Genomic DNA, 19,599 nt, shown 5'->3' on the forward strand with positions numbered 1-19,599 from the left:
TTTATCACAGCATATTAGAGATATGAGAAGGCTCATCTCTCTCCCCAACAGAAGTTATCTTTTATTGGATTAGCTTCTGTATGTGAGAGATGAGAGAAGTTAGTCCAATAAAAGATATTACTTCACCCATCTTGTCTCTCCAATAACTGAATGTGATATTCAAAATCCTTGGGTAAATAAAGGCTTTCTAAATTGATCTGTACTAGGTATAACTCTAATATACGTCCGAGTTTACATTCCAAAAATCCTCCAATTTTTGAACAGTTAAGGGTATGCAAGAGGCAGAAAAGGCTTCTGTTAATCTGAAAGCTTCCTATCTCCAAAACCAAAATTACATACTGCCTATGGACAAAGCAATGTCATCATGAAGAATTAGGTATTATACAGCAGAAACAGACTAACAGCTCCAGTGAATACACAAAAAACCAACCTCCAAGGGTTGTGCATGGTAATGATCAGTAGGATCCTTCAATTCGGCTGCTTCCTTCATTAAACGTTTGACAGCTGAAAAAAGAAATTGGGAATATTAATATAAAAAGCTCCCTTAAAAACTAAAAATGTTTAAAATATACAAGCAATTCTGTTTGCACGCTCTTGAAGGAGTCACTTCATCTAACAAAGCAGCTTATAGGGTACACCACAACATGTGTCTTTCAAGTGACTTCCTCCTTATCCAAGATGCATGTGATAAATTACTCAGATATGACTCATTAAATCCTGTGTCCTAAGAGCATAGAGTTCTGAAAAACATTATGTTTGTTTCACAGTTTACCAAATAATGTATCTGAACATTATGAATAAATTGTATGTGATTTATTTATTCAGCTGTTATTTAATAAATGTAAACATAATTGTGGTCAAGTCCTCACCCAGGGACTCCTTCAGCCACAAATCAACCGGAGACCATTTCTTGTTCAATCACCCATGCTTTTTATTATCCCTGCCAATTTCCTGCTGCCATCCATTTACATTGTTTTGTTTGTTCCAGCAGCAAACTCAGCTATCCTCTCCAGCTGGCTCGGGAGCGCACACAGCCACTCTCTGGCTCCTCCCCTTCCACTTCCCCTCCACTGCCTCTCTGACTACCTTTTCTAGCCCTTTGGCTAACAAGGCCCACAGATGTTTCCCATTAGCCCCTTGGGCATGGGCTTGCTCAGCTGGCTTCAATTGCCCTTTTCAGTCAGGCTGTAGAGACAGAGCTCTGGCTTAGTCAGCAGCCTGTCACAATAACATTTACTAGAATTTCACAACTGCTTTCAATATATAAACTATAGTTGAACAAGACATATCTATCACTCTATGTAAACATTTCTTAGGCAATTGCTGTGTAAATGCTTGTCTACATTACCACGTAAGCCAATGCAACTTATATCGCTCAGAGGTGTGAGAACCCCCCCCCCCCCAAGCTACATAAATTACACTGACTTAAAGTACTGTTTATATCAGATTATGTTGGCAGGCAATGCTCTCCTACCGATATAGTTTCTGCCTCTGGTTGAGGTAGAGTACTTATGTTGATCGGAGAGCAGTCTAGTGTAATCTAGTCTCCCACTAACAGATATGCGATTTATGAAACAGAAGTAGTAAATTTATTTGGTTCAAATGAAAATCAGTAACTACCTTTGACAAGAACTTAGGTTGGGGCCTAAGAGTTATCCTTATGCAAAACCATAAAAAAGGAAGTGCTAAAAATGTTTTCATTTTCTCAATTCTTGTCTAAAGCAGTTGCTTCTAAAAATGATGCCTGGGGCAAAGTGTGGGGAAGGGGTCAGTAGGCTCTTGGGGAGCTGGGGCATATGGGCAACTGGCGAATAACAGTGAAGGTTAACTAATGAGCCTAAGCTCATTGTTTAATCTTGTATGCAGTTACACTTTCACATCCCTAATTGAGCTACATAAAAAGAAAATCTTTCATTTAGAGAAGTCTTTCTGATGGAAAATTTTCTATTTTGTAGTAGAATTTCTTGTACTAAAAGGAAGCACTTTTTTTTCCAGTAGCGCTCAACTGGCCAACATCCAGCTTGTTGAATATAGTGACTTCAGGCTTAGGAGAACCAAAGGTCACATAGTTCAGTGATACTATGTCTAGACAGATGTTCTGAATGTGTTATTTTTATTGCAGTTCATCATCTGGTAAGTGGGTTTTGCCCATGAAAACTCATGATATTATACTATGACACTATGATACTACTAGAGACTTTTGTTAGCCTCTAAGGTGTCACAAGCCTACTCATTGTTTTTAAAAAGTTACAGACTAAAACATCCCCAATGACAGCACTGAACACCTGGTTACAGAGCTCTGCGACTTCGTCCTCACTCACAACTACTTCTGATTCGGAGACAATTTGTATTTTCAAGTCAGCGGCACAGCCATGGGTACCTGCATGGCCCCACAATATGCTAACATCTTTTTGGCTGACCTTAAACAAGATTTCCTCAGCTCTCACCCTCTAGCAGCCTTATTCTACTTACGCAACACTGATGACATCTTCATCATAGGGACCCATGGGAAAGAGACCCTGAAAGAATTCCACAGGGATTTCAACAACTTCCACCCCACCAACCACCTCAGCCTGGATCAATCCATCACACAAGAGATCCACTTCCTTGACACATAGTACAAATTTCCACCATCCTATACCAGAAACCTACCAACCGCTACACTTACCTTCATGCCTCTAGCTTCTGTCCCAGACACATTTCTCAATCTATTGTATTCAGCCAAGCCCTAAGATACAGCCAGATGTGCTCCAATGCCACAGCCAGAGACAAACACCTACAGGATCTATATAGCTGAAACAAAAAACAGGACTATGTAGCACTTTAAAGACTAACAAGATGGTTTATTAGGTGATGAGCTTTCGTGGGCCAGACCCACTTGCTCAAATCAAATAGTGGAAGAAAATTGGCACAACCATATATACACCAACGGATACAATCAAAAAAATGAACACATGTGAAAAGGACAAATCAAATTTCAGAACAGAAGGGGGATGAGGAGAGAAGTAAATGTCTGTGAGCTAATGATATTAGAGGTGATAATTGGGGAAGCTATCTTTGTAATGGGTAAGATAATTAATGTCTTTGTTTAGACTGAGGCGTAAAGTCTCGAATTTAAGCATGAATGACAGTTCAGAGGATTCTTTTTCAAGTCTGGTGTGAAAAGGTCTTTGAAGCAGGAGGCAGGTAATCAAGTTGTTGAGACAATGCCCTTTCTGGTTGAAATGGCAAGAAACTTTTTTCTTTGTGATCCTGTCTAATCTGTTTTGTGGGCATTGATTCTTTGGCGAAGGGTCTGAGACGTTTGTCCAATGTACATAGCAGACGGACACTTTCGGCACATGATAGCATAAATTATATTTCTGGATGAACAGGAATGTGTGTTCTTGATCTTATAACTCATCTTATAACTTATAATTGGTTAGGTCCAATAATGGTATCAGCAGAGTGAATATGTGGACAAAGCTGGCAACGGGGTTTGTTGCAAGGGAAAGTTCTGGGTTGGTATTAGTGTGCTATGTCCTGTGATTGTTGGTAAGAATCATCTTGAGGTTAGGTGGTTGTCTATAGGAGACTATGGGTCTGTCTCCCAGAGCCTCTCGGAGTTTAGTATCCTGTTCCATTATAAGTTGTAGTTTACTGATTATGTGTTGGACAGGTTTAAGTTGGGGGCTGTAGGTGATGACAAGTGGTGTTCTATTGTTGGTTTTCTTGGGTCTGTCTTGAAGTAGATGGTTTCTAGATATTCATCTGACTCTTTCAATTTGTTTTTTTATTTCTCTGGGTGGGTAGTTGAGGTTTATAAATGCTTGGTAGAGATCCTGAAGTTTCTGGTCTGTCAGTGGGATTAGAGCAGATGCGGTTGTATTGAAGGGCTTGGCTATAGATGATGGATCGTATCCTGGACACCACAGTACAAATCACCAATGGCAAATTAGACACCACTCTACAGAAAACCTACTGACTTATACAGTTACCTACATGCCTCTAGCTCCCATCCAGAACACACCATGTGATCCATCGTCTATAGCAAAGCCCTCTAATATCATTAGCTCACAGACATTTACCTCCCCCACCCATCCTCCTTCTGTTGTGAAATTTGATTTGTCCTTTTCACATGTGTTCATTTTTTTTGTTTGTATCCTTTGGTGTATATATGGTTGTGCCAATTTTCTTCCACTATTTGATCTGAGCAAGTGGGTCTGGCCCAGGAAAGCTCATCACCTAATAAACCATCTTGTTAGTCTTTAAAGTGCTACATAGTCTGGTGTAGCTGAAACAAAAAACAGGACTAACACGGTTACATTTCTATCAGGATCTATATAGAGCATTCTTAAAACTGAAATACCCACCCAGAGAAGTGAAAAAATAGATCGACAGAGCCAAAAGAGTACCCAGACATGAATTACTTCAACACAGGCTAAAAAGAGAAAATAGAATTCCACTTGTCATCACCTATAGCCCACAACTTAAATCCCTCCAATGCACTGTCAACAATCTACAACCTATCCTGGAAAATGACCCCTCACTCTCAAGTCTTGGGGGAAAGGCCAATCCTCACCTAACAACAACCTCAACAAATTCTTTCCAGTAACCAAGCAACACACCTCCATCACGATCATCCAGGAAATCGCCCCTGCAATCAGTCCCGGTGCCAACCCTGCCCACACATCTACACAAGCTATTTCATCACTGGACCCAACAACATCAGGGGCTCATTTAACTGCACAGTCACTACTGTGATGTATGCCATCAAATGCCAGCAACGCCCAACTGCCATGTATATTAGCCAAAGTGGACAGTCTCTATGGGAAAGAATTAATGGACACAAATCAGATATCCAAAAAGGCAACACACATAAACCTGTTGGAGAACACTTTAACATGCCTGGTCACTCATTAGTGGATCTCCAATTCATTGTGTTGTTTCAGACCAATTCCACAAGCCAAAAATACACAGGGAAGGGTTGGGACTTAAAAATTAAACTTGTAAATGAAGTTATCAGATTGCAATGAACAGAAATATTGGCTGGGCGCACATTACCTTCCACATCCTAATGAATTAACCAACCAAACAAACAATGGAGGTTCTAATTGTTCTTATCAGCCTCTTGTAACTTGAACAATCTATTCACTCTTCCCCCCTCCTTCTCTTCCCCTCCCTTATTTATTCTTGGATCTGGACTATTAATACTCCAGGTCATCTGAATAAATGGGTTTTGCCCACAAAAGCCCATACCACCATCTACATGTTTAGTTAGTCTTTAAGGTGCTACTAGACTATTCGTTGTTTTAAGTTTTTAGAAGTACCCCTCTGAGATATTCTGAGAACAGTCGGCCAAAATGGTCTTTGCCAATTTAATGCAAATACAGGTTGAACCACTTTAGTCAAGCATTCTCTGATCCGGCAACATCCATGGTCCAGCATGATTTTAGTTAGCTGGATGTCCACTTATGGGTGTGGCCAACATTCCCATGGTCCCACAAAATATGTTTACAGCCACCAGTCCTGGTTCTCAGTACTCTGTACTGGTAGTAGTTAGCTCTAATTTACCCTTAAATGTCTTCAAACTCATATCATCTACATTTTTGTTAGTCTCTAAGGTGCTGCAAGACAATTTGTTGTTTTGAGTTTTTCTAAGAGCCTAGTAAGCAGTGAAAATGTTGGTAATGCTGCTAGACAATATTGACCTCCCATGGTCCAGCAAATTCTCTGATTCAGCACTGCTCAGGTCTCAAGGATACCGAACTAGAGAGGTTCAACCTGTAGAATCAGTGTAGCTACATCCTGTCTAACTTTGCACGTGCCTTTTGGAATCAAAGGATAAATACGTACATGGGTCCTTGATCCCATAGTATGAGAAAGGCCTCTTGCAATGATCCTGGGCATGTGTCCCCTGCCTTTGCTACCAATTCAATAATGGAATTTCACACATCACTGGTGATGGTTTGTCTGCTAGGTTATTTCTGACTCCCAAACATAAGGAGTGATTTGAGGGTACCCCATTTTGATTACATCATGTCCGTTACCTGCTCGTTACTTCCATGTCAGGTGATGATCATGTATCTCATTGCTCCTTTAAACAGTATAATGAAGATGCATTGCCCATTAGAATATGAACTGTGACATTTTGTAGAACAGACTGGCAGCACAAGGACTGGCACCACTCATTACATCTCACTGCCATGGGCACCAGAAGGAAATTGAGGGACAGCTGTGACCATGTTGCCCTTTACACCACCGGGTACAATTTTGGGGACAATCAAGATGGACAGCAGTCATCAGAATCTGTTTATGCCATCCACTAACACATTACAGAATTACAATAGTCCTGCTCATCCACCCAATAGAGTTTAACACATTGACATCCCAAAGAAAACTAATTGCCCTCCCTCCTGCAAGATGGATACTCAGTAAACAATTGAGTTTACAGAGGCAATTACAGAGAGAGAGAGAGAGAGAGAGAAAGGATCTTTCTCTAGGGATGTAAGAATTTAGCTTATCAGTTAACATTACTGATTAACTCTCAGCTCGCAGGGCCAGCAGCCTCTGAGAGCCTGCAGAACATTTAACTGTGTAACCCACTGAATTTCAATTGGTTACACAGTTAGTGAACGGGGGTGCTGTTATTTTTACATCCATATCTTCCCCCCTCTGTCCTTTACTCCAATCCTGCTTCCTGGTTGGGGCAGAAGTGACCTATGAGGGGGCCCTCAAGGGCGGGGTCTCCAGCCACATGATCCCCCACTCTTCCTGTCCCTGCATCAGCCTCTTCCTGAACAGAGACAGTCCCAAGGTCTAGAGGGTCTGAGGCCAGTAGCAGAGGTCTCACTCTCACATACTCACTCATACCCAAGCAGCACACCAGGAGGGCAAAACAACTGAGGCCATCCTGTTCTACTTCCCCCTGCCACTGTTGGCGACATTGGTGAGGGGATCCCTCCTGCCAGCTGCTGGCCAACTCCTTCCATCTACAGTGTTTGGGTGCATGTAATTCCTCATGCCCTCCCCCTCGGGTTGGGGTGAGATAGTACCATCCAATCTGGAGGGAAGAAAAGTACTCTTATCTTTTTTTTATTTTAAGAGAGTAAGAAAGAGAGATGGTGGTGTAAACCAGTGATTTTTAACCAGAGGTACTCAAGGGTCTTCCAGGGAGTACATTGGGGTGGTCAAGATACAGCCCAGAGGCCAGGTCTGGCTTGACAAGCCTTTGGATCTGGCCCACAGCCCAATGGGACCCTCAGGCAGGCTCCCTGCCTACTGCAGCCCCAGACTGCTTGAACGCGGGTGAAGATCTCGCATGCTGCCCCCGCCAGCAGAACAATCCTCCACACTCTCATTGGTCGATAACTGGCCAACGGGAGCTGCAAGGATTGTGCTGGTGGCAGAGGCAGCACACAAAGGCTCCCCGCAAGGTACATAGTGTGGAGAGGCACATGGCACTAGCAGTCAGCTGCTTTGAGCTGCAGCAGGCAGGGGGATATCTGAGAGTCCTGCAGGTAGCTGACTGGGCACAGACCAGGTAAGTGCCTCCCAGCCAGAACCTACACATGGTAGTTCACCCTCTCCTGTACTCAAACTCCCTGCCCCAGATCATGACCCAAACCATAGGCACCCTTTCTGCCCCAGGTCACAATTGCCTCCAAGACCCTGAAACCCCACTTACACTCTTCTCACAGGCCAGAATCCTCTGCTGCACCCAATCTTCTGCCCCAAGTCACAACTCCCTCCTTCATCCAAATTCCTCCCAGACCCAACAAACATTCCTACACCTCAATCCCCTACTCTGAGCTAAGGATGTTAAGGACTAGTCAACTCTCTGATAAGCAAATACTTATCTGATAGGCCAGTCGACTAGTTGATTCCTCTCCCCCCCCCTTCCACTTGCTGCCTCTATCAGACAGAGGCAGCAAACGGGAGGGGGGGAGGCGGGAACAGGGGTTATTTCAAAGCGGCAGCACCACACGGAGCCCATAACCCAGGCTCCATGCTTTGAACACTGTGGCAGCATTTCAAAGGGGGCAGCGCTGCACAGATCTGACCATGGGCTCAGTGTAGTGCTGCCGCTTTGAAATGCAGTGTTTCAAAGGGGGCAGCATTGCACAGAAACCAGGATCAGCTATACAGCGCTGCCCCTTTGAAATGCCACAAGGGCTCTCTAGCTGACCCCAGGCTCCCTGAAGCATTTCCACGGAACCCGGAATCAGCTGGGGAGTCCCCAGCTGATCCTGGGCTCCATGAGGGTACTTCCGCTTTGAAACGCGCCAAGAGCCCCAAAGTGGAAGTGCCAGCATGGAGCCCTGAGTCAGCGGGACTGCCCGCTGGCCCCAGGCTACATGCAGAGGTCCGCATTCCTCCTTTGAAATGTACAAGGGGCTCTTGTGCATTTCAAAATTGGAAGTGCCTATCGACTAGTGAATTAGTTGATGGAAATTCCATCGACTTCTCAACTAGTAAATTAATCGTTATTTAACATCCTTACTCTTCACTCTCTTCTGCACTCAACCTCTATCCCAGACCCTGCTTCCCCTCCAAAATAAAGTGCAACCCTTGACCACTTATATTTTATGCTGAAATGTGCATACATTCATAATCCATTTGATTTTATAGTTATACAATACAAATGAAAAGGTATGGAATTCCCCCAGAACAGTGTGCTGTGACCCGTTTGTATTTGTCATGCCTGATTTGGTAAGCAAGCAGTTTTTAAATGAGATGAAACCCGGGGGCATGCAAGTCAAATGAGATGCCCACAAGGGGTACAGCAGTCTGGAAAGGCTGAGCGCCACTGGCATAAAGAACGGGAGATACTGGCGAGGAAAAGTTGGGGAAACAGCGCCCCTGGCATGGGGGGAGACTCAGGGCCCTGGCACGAAGGGACCAGGCAGGAGAACGGGGCCCTGCAGTGCAGGGAGAAGAACAGAGCCCCTGCTACGCGGGGAGTGGGGGCAAAGCCCCCAGCCCAGGGGTGACCCCGGCAGGGGAAGAGGAGGGCCGGGGAGAGGGGGCCCAGGCGCACAGGCTCTGCCACTGGCGAGGAGGGCGACAGAGGAGGGAGGTTCGGCCATGCCCCCGCGCTCGGGAACGGGCTCGCCCCGCGGGCCGGGAGACGAACCGGCCTCATCGCCCTGTGGCCGAGGCGCCGGCAGGCCCGGTCCCGGCGGGTGGCTTCCGGCCCGCTCCTCCCGGGCCGCCGCGGCCTGCACCCGGGGCCTGGAGGGAGGCCGCCGGCTCCCGTCCAGCCACCCCGCCCCGGCCCCTCGCTCGCTCGCTCGCTCACCCGGGCTCTTCAGGTTGTAGCGCGTCTCCATGGCGGGCGCCGGCTCCCGGCTATGCGGGGAGGGGCGGGGCCTGCGCGTCGGCGGCTGCTGACTCGGCTCCGGCCGCGGCCGGAAACGGGCCTGACGTGGCAGCGGCTGCTCTGTGACTCCCCCGCCCCCTGCGCGCCGCGCCAGCCTCAGCCCCGCCCCTCGCCCCTTCCAGCCAGCCCCCACCCAGACCCCTTCCCCGCCCCGCAGCCGCTCATCCACAGCCCCCTCCCAGTAGCACATCACCCCACCTCAGGGGTTAGGTCTCCAGTCGACTATCCCATAAGCAAATGCTAATGGGACAGTCAGTCAACTAGTCTGTCGCCCCAGTTGTTGCCTCTATCAGCTGAGCCCGGGGCTCAGCTGTGTGGGATGCCCCATTGAAACACTGCAGAGGCAGAGTTTCAAAGCAGCAGCAGCCTGGATATTTAACGGATATTTAACATCCTTACTCCCATCCCAATCCCATCCCGCCAATGCAGCTTTCGTCTCCCAATTTCCCTCCTGATCCCTCCCCATACGGTCCCAATTCCCAAAGCCCCTCCTCTTAACACCCTGATCCCCCTTCTGACACTGTCCCCATCCCTGATAGCCCTATTGATACACCCACCCCAAATACTCCTATTAATGCCACTCCATTTCTGATCTTGCTGATTTCACACCTCGCCATCCCTGATGTCTTTTCTGATACTGCCCCCATCCCTTTTACCACTTACAACTCAGTCCTCATCCTTACGCTTCCTCCCTTGATAACTCCCCCAATACAGCTTCTCATCCCTGATACTGCTCCTGATATTGCCCCTACCCTGATTCATTCCCTGCAGCCCTACTGATACTGCCCCCAGGCTGCCCACATAGCCCCTTTATTACTGAAGCAGCCTCACCATCAATGTTGCCCTCATCCCTGACATCACTCCTGATACCTCTCCCACCCTAATACTGCCAATGCTTCTACCCTGAAACAATTCTCACTGCTGACATTGCCCCCACCTCCATCCCCATCCCTCTCCCAATACCACCTTATTACCCATACTGCCCTCTCCTTGCTACCCTCACGATACCTTCTTCACCCTAATACATTTCCATTGCTGATACTTTCCCTATAGCTCTCCCAGTACTTTCCCTGCTTTGTTACATCCCCATCACTTATATCCTTCTCTGTACTACCTCACATAGTACCTTCAACCCATATACTCTCCAAATCCCTTTCCTGTGCTGATGCACCCTTACCTGGTATACTGCCCTTATTACTTGGATTTAATGCTCTCTATTACTTGGATTGAATGCCCTAGGGGACATTGGATCCTGATCCATAATTGAGGCACATAGGTGCTATGATAATGTACATGAATAATAAGATAATCAGGGCTCGACAAATCACTGAATCTACTCGCCCGTGGCAAGTAGATTTCAGCCAGTCGCCCCATTCACTGGCGGCACGCGCATGCGCAATGCGGGTCTCGTGCATGCTCAGTGTGGAGCTGGTGAGTAGGTTTTGTCGCCGTTTGTCAAGCCCTGAAGATAAGCATCTACATTTATTAAAGTAGCCTGATTTTCAGAGGTACTGAATTCCTGTCTATTTCTTTGGGAGCTCTGGACCAGCAGCATCTTTGAATCAGCCCCCTTTTACTGATGTACCTAATTTTAATCACTTAAGTTTGAAAATGTTTGTCCTGGCACCAGGTTTAACATTTATTTTGTTATTCCCTAGTTCTTGTCCATATCTCCATCTCTTTCTCATTTCACCTTTCTCATATCTCATGCCTCTCTGTAAACCATCAGCAGTGAATACCAGTTGCACACAGAAAGGTCGAACACTGGTATGGTTCTACAAACCGGTAATTTTTTGCCTGCATAATTATCTTTTTGTTTCAATTTCAAAAATTACTTTTCGTTTTCAACTCCTAAAATTGTTACGTAGTTGGTATAGCTTGGAGAGTTAAGAGATAGTTGCATTTCAGTAGTAGGCAAGTCATCTTTATGAATATAGGGCAACATTTGCAGTGCAGTAGTTGGAGGAACAGGGCATAAATAATCTTGCCTCTCCCTGTGACTCACTGTTACAGCAGGAGGACAGGATTCCAACACAGAACTCAGAAAAGCATTAGGATGAGAGATTAGCTAGTGCATCAGTTTGTTTACAAAAGAACCCACTGTTCTATAGTTAATGTCCAAGAACACATGACTCCCTCTTGGGAGCATAACCATCATAGAAACACACAGGTGAAGTCCTAGAAGGGACCTAATAGGTCATCTAGTCCAGTCCCCTGCATTCAAGGCAAGGATAAGTGACAACTTGACTATAGGTGTCTGTCTAACCTGTTCTTTAAAAACTCCAATGGCAGAGATTCCATGACCTCCCTAAGCAAGTTGTTCCAGTGAGTAACTACTTTGACAGGAAGTTTTTCCTCGTGTCCAATTTAAACCTCTTTTGCTGCAATTTAAGTACATTGCTTCTTATCCTTTCTCAGAGGTTATAGAGAACAATTTTCACCTTTCTCCTTGTAACAGCATTTATGTACGAAAAGAGTTCTCATGTCTCCTCAGTTGTCTCGGATTAAGCAAAACCATTTTTTTCAGTCTTTATAGGTCATGTTTTCTAGAACTCTAATAATTTTTTTTGCTCTCCTGTGGACTTTCTCCAGTTTATCCACATCTCCCCTGAAAAAATGGCATTCAGAACTGGACAAAATTCACCAGTTCAAGCCTCATCATTTATTGTGTCTTGCTCATAGTTCTCCTGATAGGTCCCAGAATATTTGCTTTTTGCAACAATGTGACACTCTTGACTCATATTTAGCTCATATTTGATTTGCAATAACCTCTAGATCCCTTTCCACAGTACTCCTTTCTATTCATTTTCCATATGTGCAGTTTATTGTCCCTTCCAAAGTGAAGTACTTTGCAATTGTTCTTATTGAACTAGCCAATTAGCCCATCATAAAATGGGATTTTCACGTCTCTCCTCCATGTCAGTCTTCTCTCCTGAGCCTCCGGTCTCTCTCTCTCTCAGCTCTCCTACGCCTCCTGCCTCTCTCTCTTTCTCTTCTCCTCCCCCTCCTGCCTCTCACTTGGGGGACCGCGAAACTCAAATGGCCTTTTGGGCTCCGCGCTCCTCGTGCTGCATGGGGAATGTGGAGCCCAAACGGTCGCTTGCACCACTTGCTCTCACGAGGCGGCCTGGCTGAGCAGTGCAGAAGTCAGCCGAGCGTCATGGCAGGAGGCGAAGGGGGGCGGGGTGGTGAAGTTCACGGCCAGGGGGCGGGGCCTGGAGCCGCTGTCACGCTGCACATCACTGCCCCACCCCCCTTCCTCTCCTGCCGTGGCACTCGGCTGACTTCTGCACTGCTGAGCCAGGGCACCACAGGAGAGCAAGCAGCCGTTTAGGCCCCACACTCTCCATGCAACTCAGGCCACCCAAAAGGAACACCCAGCATTTCAGTGTTACAGACTCTCAGACATTGGGCTACTATATATATGATGTAATCCTATTTACCTCAGACCATTTCTCCAGTTTGTGTAGATTATTTTGAATTTTAATTCTGTCATCCAAAGCACTTGCAATGCCTCCCATCTTGATAATCTTCTACAATCTTTATTCAGATTCGACCTCCCTTGTCTGGCACCCTCAGGACGTGACCTGTCCCAAAGGAGGGAATTTGCTGGATCGGGGTGGGCCCTGACACTGGCCTCTCAGGGCACTTCCCTTTCCTGAGAGCTCCTCAATTGTAGCAGTCCTGCGTCTTCCCCACCCAACTGGGCATTCCTGAGAATGGGGTTGCCCGGCTGCCCCGCTGCTGCCCCACCCAGCCAGGGCTTCCCGGGGACATGTCTCGCTGGTTCTGCTGCTGTCCTACACGGCTAAGGCTCCCCGGGTGATCTAGGTGTTTGCAAATTGTTTGCTTAATTATTTGCTCCATTTTTCAATGTCATGAAGTTAAACTGATTGTTTATGATTCCCCAAGTTGCTTTTGTTCTCCTTTTTATGGACTGACACTATTTTCCATCTTCCAGTCCTCTGGAATATCTCCAATCTCTCATCAGCAGTTTTAAGGGCATGGTGCATGTGAATTTGCCCCCATTTGTTTTTAAAGGATCTGTAAGGAGTAGCACAGCACATAAACTTGTTCATCCTTCCTCATTTAGGGTACATCCACACTGCATGTTTATTTCTGAATAAGCTATTGTGAAAGAGATACTCCGAAATAGCTTATTTTGAAATAGCACGTCTACACTACAGGGAAGCCAGGAAATTAGTCCAAGGCAGGCTCCCTTAATGTGGATGCACTACCTCAATTTAGAGCCCCAGTAGCACTGGGGAGTAATTACTTTGAATGGCCTGGAGGAGGAGCTATTTTGAAATAGCAGCAGTAGAGCGTCCACACTACAGCTATTTCAAAATATCTGTTTTGAAAGAGGTATTATTCCTCGTGGAATGAGGTTTACAGAATCCAGAATAAGCCACCCATTATTTCAAAATGTGTAGATGCTCGCAAATTTATTTCAGAATAACGTCTGTTATTCCAAAATAACGCTGCCATGTAGACACACCCTAAGCTACCTTGAGTCATCTTGCCACATACTAGTAGAATGGCCCTATACATGGCCAAACCCTTTCATTCTCTGTAAGGGTCATATTTTACCCACAACCTTTAAAGGAATTTTTATCCTCCTTTAGCCAGGAGAATTCTAAGAGTAATCCGGTTAATACTTGTGTTGTTCAAATAGTAATATTTAGATGAGTTGACTGTTGTCTCTGGGTTGTGCTTGGCAGCAGTTACGGCATCACTTTATATAGCTCACAAAGGAAGCACCTGCACTTAACATGAACTATTAGTTTCTAGCTAAAGAAGAAATACACAGTCATCATAACTGCATCAGACTAAATATTACAGAAACAATGCAAATACAGTCATAATTTTTATAATGTAGAAATCCATTGAATTTTCCCCCCATTCAATTAAATTACATCTCTGCCAGTTTGGGGCCATGGGTACCCATAATACTAGGTTTAACTGCACTTCTTGATTAACTTTATATACCCATATGAAGCTAGGTTTCAACTCCACAATTCTCCGTGCTACCTGCTGACTTGTTACAGCCTCCCTTTGAAGGACAGGATACACCATGGCTTCAAGGACCTCTAACTAGTTTCTAAAGGCAATACTCAAAAGGCAAGCTTTGTTGCTTGTTGACAAATACATGTTTACTATTACTTGTCATCTTATTATTATCTAGGTCGGGGTGGGGAATCTCAGACCCAGGGACTGGATGCGGCCTTGGCTTGCCTGGAGCTTGTGCTGTCCCTCTCCCCATGGGGCTGGAGCACACAAAATCTACTAGACTGGGCCCCCTAGGCTTTGGTGTGCCTGTAGAATAGGGAGTGTCTTTCTGCTTCTCAGTTAGGGGCCACATCAGTGAGGTATACAACAGGCAAGCCTCAAAAGTTAGGCCCCCACTACCATGCTTTTTAAAATTACATATTTGGAAGAGGGGTGATTATTTGCCTTCTGGTTTCCAAGCCTTCATCATACAAGCATCTTTGCAACCTTGAGGGCTAGAAACATTGTTTTTTAAATGAAAGTTGAGATTCTCATATAATCACTTGACTAAGCAGGGGCTTTGCTATAAGGAAAAGCATCAAATATCATGTAATTTGTAGTGAAGTCACAAATGTTGGCAACACTACATTGGATCTGCACACACTGTCAAGTGATTTAATGAGTCTATTTCCCATGCTGAAAAACTAGAAGTGCTTAGCTGTAGCATGCAGAAACTACAATACCTGTATTCACATGGCTATAGAAAAAATATTTCCTTCTTTAAGACTATATGCAGTCACCATAGAATTTTGCAGCTCTTCATAAATAGTGACCTACTTCAGGACACTTAGGATACATATTAACTTCTCAAAAGAAATCAAAACGCTATCAGTTTCATTTATGCACTCTGGGCTTCTGCTTATTGTATTAGTTATATATAGCCTATATATAATTATGAAGTGATATAAGTTGATGGAAATTTGTATGTTAATACTGATTAACTCCTTCAGTTGGAAGTAAAAAAGTGTAAGGGACATTCACGTGCTTATTTTAAAGGGCACTTCTGTTCAATTACAGCCCTAAATTTAGGTTGTGGGAAAGCTTGTTTTTTAAAAATGTAAAATGACCATGACATTTAAAGAAACAGAATGGAAATCCCATGTTTGTAAAAAAAAAAAAAAAAAAAAAAAAAAAAAAATCTCCTCTATGCTTCACTGCTCAACACTACAGGCTCCTGGTAGTACATGAGTACCTAATAGGGTTTTTTTTTTTAGTAACCAGCTAATCAAAAGTAAAAGATGAATCATCATCCAAGCTGAAGAATGCAAAAAGTGAACAAAAATAGTTTTATTTTAAAATGTTCTGTTCTTTCCGTTTTAATAAACCAACATATTATTTGTAACATAGGTAAGATTATTTGATTTTTACCCTGATGTTATCCAAGTGGAAGTTTTATATCATAGCTGCACGAGTCATCCTCTATAGTGGTGACACTATAATATACAACATAATGTAAAATGTAAGGCTTAACTAATTTGACAGTGTCTCCATATATATATGTGATACAGTGATTGTGTGTTTAGTGGAAAAATGTTGATGCTTACATAAAGATAGCAGATACCTTAAGTAACGTCTTCAGTCCTTATTCCCACAGCAGTATCTCTAGGACAGGGGTAAAAAACCCAGACTTTGAAGTGTCTGGTCCCATCCAGGGACCGCACTGGATATGTTCCTTGCCCCACATAACCAGATACATCTGAGAGAAGTGAAGTGGAGAAGACTCATACTCATGACACACCTTTGTGACAGAAGAGGGAGATAAATATGCACACATTATGGCCCAAATTATGACTGCTCTTCTGGGGAAGTGCCATGGAGGGGAGAATACAAAGGAACACTCACTGACATGACTACAGTATTTACTTCCAAAGGAGATGTTACTAGTTAGGCAGCAGGCAGCTACCCCTGACACCACCACAAAAAACCAAACACAAAAACAAAAACAAAACAAAACAAAAAACTAGATAGTGTCAGAGTAGTACTGGGAGGAGCTCACTCTTCCTGGTATTTTTTGGAGCCCTCTTCCCTCTCAGATCTGTGCCAATTATGTAATCCCAGGTAAAGAGTTTACCCACCTCTCATTTGGGGAATATGAAGCTTAGTTCATGAATTTCCCATTTCTTTCCTTTTTAACCAATACATCACAGTGTACTACTACAGCCCCTATTCCTCACACTGGAATGATGTACCACTTTTGGGTACTAGAAGAACTTTTAATCTTTCCTAAGCATTCATATAGTTCTTAGAACCATACATTTGACACATTTTTCACAACATTTATCAGATTCACTAGAAAGGATCCATTTGTTGATTAAATTTGTGTCTTAAAAACACCATTTCTATCCAATAAACTCGGACCAAAGGAACCATTTACAGACTAAAAGATAAACAGAAAAATCATGTACATTAGGCAGCAATGTAGGGTTACAAGCCAATACTTTCTTCTTAAATTAATATTAAATTAAACATATTGCATTCTTATCTTCCATCTCAGCTAGAACTCTACTACCATGATGTCTGGCACAGTAACATAAACTAAAGAATTGTATAAGACATTTCAAGATGTTTTTTCAAGATGGTCTTATAAAATAGTATAGTGTATGTATTTACCTATTCTCTCAATGTCTGTTTCCTCTTGGTAAGTGCTCTCCATTGCTGTCATAAGCTAGAAAATACTGCTGGTCCTAGGCCACAATTAAAGGTGCAATATTACATTTGTTTTAACTAAATGTGTGCTTTATAACAAAGGAAACTTTCAAAAGTGCTCCTCCATTATCTTTTCTGGCCAGCAAGTTATTCTGTGAATTCTTGCAGCTTTTCTAGAGCTACGAGTACATAAGACCTATGTAGGAGGCGTGGATACAGGAGCTGCTGCTCCCTGTGTACTCTTTCATTTGGAAGAGCAGTTCTTTAAGATACAACTATTAAACGAATACAGAATTAAGAAGGTAAGTTTACTTCCCCCAACCTCCTTTTTGGGGGGAAGGTGTGCAGTGCCATACCTGCTGCAATGGCAGATTTGCCACTGTGATAAGTGTTAAAATAGAACGTAGCTACAGCCACAAAGGTTAAAGTAAAAGAGACCAATCCTTCAGTCCTTACTTAAGAAGAACTCCCACTGAAACCAAATGGAAATTTGAGTCAAGTAAAGTAAACAGGACTGGTCCCCAATATGAGCAGCTTTAGGATTTTGCCTTAATATACCTGAAACTTTATATTATATTGGCATGGCAGAAATTAAATAAAAGTATTTTCTTCCTCTGACTGTAGAGGATCAGATTCTTAAACTAAGCATATAAATAAAGTCCTTCATTTACATACACTGTTCCTGAATTATTATAAAAATACCAATGCAACAAAGCAGTATTACAAAATAATATCTTTATAGAAAGTTATTTTGAAGATATATGTTGAGGTAAAATACAATAAAAAGCCCAAATGATAGGGCATTACCAGTGTTATGGAGAAGTTTGGGTAAAGTTTTGCCAGAAGCCTATTTTACAAAAACTATTTTTTACTTACCAGTTGGTAAGGCTCTTATTGCTATCAAACTTCAAAATAAGAATTTTCAACTTACAAATTGAAAAAATATATGAAGTTAGATTTGTATGAATGTAATGTATTCTGTCAAATTTTTAAAAAGTAATTATATCAAGTTTTCTTGATTTTTTTTACTAAGCAATTTGATTGTAGCATGTACATAAACTGCACTATACATTTTACCTGACACTATGCGTGAAAATCAGCATAAAAAACTAAGTTTATCAAAGTTTAACTTCACAAGGAGAACATGAAAAAAGTGCATATTATGTACCCAACATTTCTGTCACAACTGATTTTTCTGAATATGGCCTGGAAAAAAACTTGTACAGCATATATTAAGATAATTCTTACAAGAACATATATTCACCTCAATATTTATATACAATATTTTGCTCAAAGTGCTCTCACTATGAAAAAACTGACTGGATAAAAATATTTAAACAGTGCTTTTTTGAGGTGTTGGGAGGAAAATCCATGTAATACATTAGGCCCATTTATCTTCTTCAGTCAGTGCAACAGGAGCCTTGTTGTCAATAGAACAGAACTTCTATTGCCATTAGATCCACTGCTACAGTGGTACTCTAGGTGTGCCATTAGGGGTGGATCTTTTATTTCTTTGCATCTGACTCTGATGTTTTCTAGATTTCACGACTTTCATTCTCACTTCAAATACTTCGTGTATGGCTTTGCGAAAACAATGGAAGTTGTAGTCTATTAGTCCTAGAAAGAGAGACAAAAAGGAAAAAAATAAATTCTAAAATCTTTGTAAATATTAAAATATTCTGTCAAATGAACTTGTTTTCCATATTTTATTTACTAATACTATTCACTTAGCTGGCCTAGGACTACAGTAAATCAATCTTATCAACAACAATTTTTCATTTACTGCAAAAGCACATTTAATATTAAAATAGAATTATTTACAGTGTAGCATCTCATGGTTCTGTAATAGATTCACGTTACTTAACATATTTATTAATGATCTGAAAAGCAGTGGTGGTGGTGAGAGAGAATAATGAAGCAAAATTTGCATGTAACAGAGTTATTTTACTTGGGCCTGGTCCACGCGTCAGGGAGCCCCTGACCCTGCACCCTCATCCGCAGCCAGATGCGAGACTCTGCCAGCCAGAAGAGTAAAGCAGCATAGGCTTAATGTTGACACGGGAGCCAGGGCAGAAAGCCTTAGTTCTCTTGGGGGGAGGGGAAGGGGTTCACAGGACCCTGAACCCCCCTGTCCTGGACTTAGTCTGCTCTCTTCAGGCTTCCCCCAGCCAAGGCTGACTCAACTCCCAGCCACTGGTCCCTTGGCCTCCAGGCAGCCATGCCCTTTGCTATATTCAGATAGCCTCCACCTAGCCCAGGTGTCAGAAGGCTGGGCCATTGCCTACGTGCTACCCCTCAGGGACCATTCCCCACTGGGCACTGTACACAGACACACACAGAGTCTCTGCAGACCAGTATAGGGCAGTAGGAGTCACACACAGCACAACAGAGCAACCAGTGAATGCAAAACCAGAGTGGATCCAGGGCCACAAGAATGGACAGCATCCCCACTACATCACAGTAGTATCTCATGGTTCTGTAATAGATTCACATGTTACTTAATATATTTATTAATGATCTGAAAAGCAGATGTGGTGGTGGTG

At 43.4% G+C, this 19,599-nt stretch overlaps 2 protein-coding genes and 1 long non-coding RNA gene across 7 annotated transcripts in view; 1 reads left to right on the forward strand and 2 right to left on the reverse strand.

Annotated features, from left to right (window-relative positions):
- UBE2J1 (ubiquitin conjugating enzyme E2 J1) overlaps positions 1 to 9,437 on the reverse strand; it is a 35,418-nt gene extending 25,981 nt beyond the window's left edge. Inside the window, exons 1-3 of one of the 3 annotated variants that reach the window (XM_075923889.1) lie at positions 9,281 to 9,430; positions 2,669 to 2,793; positions 431 to 504 (exon numbers count right to left, since the gene is read on the reverse strand). In XM_075923889.1, the coding sequence (XP_075780004.1) occupies positions 431 to 490 (60 nt within the window). In that variant the 5' untranslated portion in view covers positions 491 to 504; positions 2,669 to 2,793; positions 9,281 to 9,430. Of the gene's footprint in view, positions 1 to 430; positions 505 to 2,668; positions 2,794 to 9,280 lie in introns of all 3 variants that reach the window. The other 2 variants (XM_075923888.1, XM_075923887.1) reach the window with 2 other exon arrangements.
- Positions 7,444 to 19,599, forward strand: part of LOC142827835 (uncharacterized) — a 35,264-nt gene continuing 23,108 nt past the window's right edge. Inside the window, exon 1 of the long non-coding RNA XR_012902600.1 lies at positions 7,444 to 7,522. This is a non-coding gene — a long non-coding RNA (uncharacterized LOC142827835). The remainder of the gene's footprint in view (positions 7,523 to 19,599) is intronic.
- The window catches only part of RRAGD (Ras related GTP binding D), a 39,683-nt gene continuing 35,745 nt past the window's right edge, over positions 15,662 to 19,599 (reverse strand). For all 3 annotated transcript variants that reach the window (XM_006133300.4, XM_075923885.1, XM_075923886.1), the window contains one exon: positions 15,662 to 18,673. In XM_006133300.4, coding sequence (XP_006133362.2) covers positions 18,522 to 18,673 — 152 coding nt within the window. In that variant the 3' untranslated portion in view covers positions 15,662 to 18,521. The remainder of the gene's footprint in view (positions 18,674 to 19,599) is intronic.

The sequence above is a fragment of the Pelodiscus sinensis genome, chromosome 3 (assembly GCF_049634645.1).
Source record: "Pelodiscus sinensis isolate JC-2024 chromosome 3, ASM4963464v1, whole genome shotgun sequence".
Lineage (NCBI taxonomy): Eukaryota > Metazoa > Chordata > Testudines > Trionychidae > Pelodiscus > Pelodiscus sinensis.